Source organism: Mytilus californianus, unplaced genomic scaffold (assembly GCF_021869535.1).
Source record: "Mytilus californianus isolate M0D057914Y unplaced genomic scaffold, xbMytCali1.0.p SCAF_7, whole genome shotgun sequence".
In the NCBI taxonomy this organism is placed as follows: domain Eukaryota; kingdom Metazoa; phylum Mollusca; class Bivalvia; order Mytilida; family Mytilidae; genus Mytilus; species Mytilus californianus.
The window spans coordinates 60,837,263-60,841,205 of record NW_026262723.1 but is presented as its reverse complement, the minus strand read 5'-3'; the positions used below and the strand labels follow the sequence as shown (position 1 = coordinate 60,841,205).

At 35.6% G+C, this 3,943-nt stretch overlaps 1 protein-coding gene across 1 annotated transcript; it reads left to right on the top strand.

The window, feature by feature from the left end:
• The first annotated feature begins 1,122 nt into the window (after window positions 1-1,122).
• On the top strand, window positions 1,123-3,034 carry LOC127709166 (uncharacterized). Its single transcript, XM_052214522.1, has one exon. The coding sequence runs from the start codon at window positions 1,137-1,139 to the stop codon at window positions 2,817-2,819; it is 1,683 nt and encodes a 560-aa protein (XP_052070482.1). The 5' UTR covers window positions 1,123-1,136; the 3' UTR covers window positions 2,820-3,034.
• Window positions 3,035-3,943: the final 909 nt, after the last annotated feature.

The window sequence follows — 3,943 nt, the reverse complement described above, 5'->3', positions numbered from 1 at the left end:
ATCGGTGAATGTTACGTTTTCCTGTTTTAGATTGTTTCTTAGATACTGTATGGAATAGGTCAACTATATTTGAACCATGGAATGATTGTAAGATGTGCATGTCTGTCTGACAGGGTTCATCTGACATTGACCTCATTTTCATGGTTCATTGGTCAATATTACGTTTTCCTGTTTAAGTTTGTTTGTTAGATACTATATGCAATAGGTCAACTATATTTGATCCATGTAATGATTGTAAGATGTACATGTTTAACTGGCAGGTTTCATCTGACCTTGACCTCATTGTCATGGTTCATTGGTCAATATTGAGTTTTGATGGTTTGGTTTTTTTCTTGTATACTAGAAGCAATAGATGAACTATATTCAGTGTATGGAATGATTGTAAGGTGAACATGTATTTCTGGCTTTGTTTATCTGACCTTGACCTCATTTTCTTGGATCATGTTAAGTTTATGTGATACTTTTAGTAAAATTTTATATTTAGGACTATCAACATAAAATCAATGGTCAGTAAAGCAGGCGAGACTTTTCAGTGTGTGCACTCTTTGTCTGTTATCAGTATCGTTCCATAAATCTTAACACTTAGTTTTGTTTGTCTGTTTGTGCAGCACCATCGTCCGATTAGTAATAGATTTGCTGTATTTTTTATAGACTCTTATAGATTTATGAGTTTCGAACAGCGGTATACAACTGTTGCCTTTATTTATATATATAATATATATAACAAAAAGAGATTGCAACTTTTCAGTTGATATCGTTTAACGGCTAGCATTAAAACGCGTACCTGTCCATCTATCTGTACTACAGGTGTAACAGGTAACACAGATTAATTTACTACTATGTATGATTCAAAATTCATTATATTGACAACATTCTGTTGTACACGATTGTAAAAAAAACCAATTATTTCGTATTGATTGACGGTAATAGTATGTGCTGTCGACGTACCTGGTCTTAGTCCGTTCCGATTCCTAATTTTGTCTGTTTATTAACCAGACTGAATATCGGTATACTAATATTCAATGATTAAATGTAAGAAGTAACAATATAAAGTCGGGTACATATCATGTTCTTAAAATAACCTTAATGTGTATTATATGTTTATATTTTTGTGTATTTCTAATCGACACAACAAAATGTCTTCCCATAGAAGCAGTTATATTTTCACACCTGAAGCGTTTGATGTACCATATATATCGCTACCTGATAGACTGAAGGAATTGGCGGCAGTACATCCTGAAAGAGAGGCAATGATATGCTGGTCAACGGACGGACAAAGAAGATCGATAACATATTCGGAACTTTACACCCGATCTGAATTATTTGCCAAAGGCTTAGCAACATTTGGATTTGAGAGAAATAGCGTTATTGCTGTGACCAATACAAACTGTACAGAATGGCTTATTTGCACATTTGGGTCACAAATGGTAGGACTTATACCTTTACATTTCTCATTGGCTAATTTCAGTGCTGGAGATATTGTCACTCTCTTAAACGGAATTGGTAGATGCACTGCAATAGTAATGGAGCCATCAAACATAGAGGTCTGCAATGACTTCATTGACAACTTTAACAAAACGGCTGAATTCTTGATAAGCACTAAAGTACCAACATTACGAAACATTTTCTTCATGAATTCAACCGATGAAAAGTTTATGACGACTCAGGATATCTGCAACATCGGATCAATGTCAGAGTTCACTTTGCCTCAAATTTCAGCGGACGACATATGTGGCGTTTTTCTAACTTCTGGCAGTACTGGGATCGCGAAAGCAGTTTCCCATACACATTTTAAAATGATGCATGCAGGATATAGCTGGGGGAAAAATCTTGAAATTCAGCCAGGGGAAAAGTTCTACAACAACATGCCATTTAGTTGGCAAGGTAGTTATCCATCAGTTTTTCTGGCAATGAAGGCTACACGTGTCACTGTTACTGACATAATGGCTATGAAATCTGTGACTGAAATAACAGACTTTACTGTGCGTGTGTTGAAAGAGGAAATCTGTACATCTGCTTTCTTCATTTCACCAGTTATATCTGAATTGATAAAAAGAGAAACGCAGAATCTGGACATTTTCCCACTGCGGGTTATTAATACAGCAGGTCTTCCAGTGGACGCTCATTGCGCCAATGTAATAGGAAAAGTTGCAAATAAATTTGGAGTGGTATACGGATGTACGGAGATTGGATTTATCTCTGTGTTATTGGTTGATAAAACTGAGGACTACGACCATTATGCTTGTGGATACCCGGTTAGTGGAACAGAAATCAAAGTCGTTAATGATGATGGAGGTATTGTTCCGATAGGAATTACAGGGGAAATATGTATCCGTCAAAGAGACCGTTTCCTCGGTTATTTGAATGCTAGGGAGAAAAATGACTTTTGCTGTGAACCGACTGGTTGGTACAAATCAGATGATATCGGATTCATAAAGCAGGATCGTAGTCTTGTTGTTACTGGCAGGAAATCAGACATTATGATACTTGGAGGCGTATTGGTGTCACCTTCCTTTCTTGAAGGTATACTGAAAAAACACCTTTGTGTAGCTAATGCATATATCTATCCTGTACGTGACACTCAAATGTTTCAGAAAGCATGTGCCGCGATACTTGTTAGGAAGGGCAAAACTGTGAGAGAAGATGAACTAAAGGACTTTTTAATTAAACAAAAAAGGACATACTCGGACAGTTTTTTGGGCAATCGGTTTATTCCTGAAATATTCTTGTTTTTCGACACATTTCCAAGTACTCATAGCGGAAAATTAGATAGAAAACGATTAAGGGAAGAAATTCAAAGACGGATGTCTGCTCCTTGATTGAAATGTTAAATATATATATCATGGAATATTTTATCTTAATCAGATACGTGATACTAAAATATAATTATGACTAAGCTATTTTTTATACGTAAACAAAAAGGTATGTCAGCTACTACACAGATAAGGATAGGAAACAATTTGAATTGAAATTAGACTTATGTAAAAAAAATGTTTCCATCTTATATTCAATATTGATTAAATATTGAATCCTGTACTTAGTATTACTATTTACATGCTCATAATTGTTAATCCGGAAAAATACTTTTTAAAAATAAAATTGTGCAAAGTTGGATCTATAGATGCAAACATTCAACGACGAAAAAACTTTTTGCCACCTGATGATGACGAATGGCGGCCTAATATCCAGCGGCAAATTGATATGTATATTCAGGACGAGAACATGTTAATGTAATATGAATATAAACCATGCTTTGTACTAGACCTACACGCTGAGCCGGATTTTTAACGTGCTAGTTCACAAGGTAGCAGTCTGCAGGAAGACATGTCACCTTACGCGGACACATTATTCTGGTGCCAAGCCAACCAGTCTTTGGTCTTACTCCTTTATGCCGCGTGCTTAGCGGAGAAGCAGCAAATACCAATTTTAAAGTCTTTGGTTTGACCCGACCGGGGTTCGAACCCGAGACTCCCGCACTCGAAGCGAATACGCTACCACGAGACCACCGAGGCGGTGTTTGCCATCTTATAGTATATAAAGATGAATACTATATATATCTGCTCAAAGCTTGACAGTGAGTGAACTTCTAATTTTTATGCAGCAACATTTCAGCAGCACTTTAATATGGAATTCTTATATATATCTTCAAGTTGATACAGTATTTCATGTGTTTTATGGACCATATATGATTAATTGACGTGAAATTAAAATCCCCTCCCCTTTTCCAAAAAAAACCCACTGAAAAAACCCAGAAATTATTCTATTAAAGCAAATAAGCTTAAATCCAAAAAACACGTCAATATGCTCACTGAATTATCTGATATCTATTTTATGACGTTAAAATATGTCGTTGTATTGCTAAATTGCATGTTGAATGGATTGTTTCAAAATTATATTATTGAAACAAAGCATAAATTTACGTCAAATCATTTGGCATATAACG

What these genes read in the sequence shown, in the direction of transcription:
- LOC127709166 (XM_052214522.1), top strand. Translation starts at nt 1,137, where the DNA reads ATGTCTTCCCATAGAAGCAGTTATATTTTCACACCTGAAGCGTTTGAT.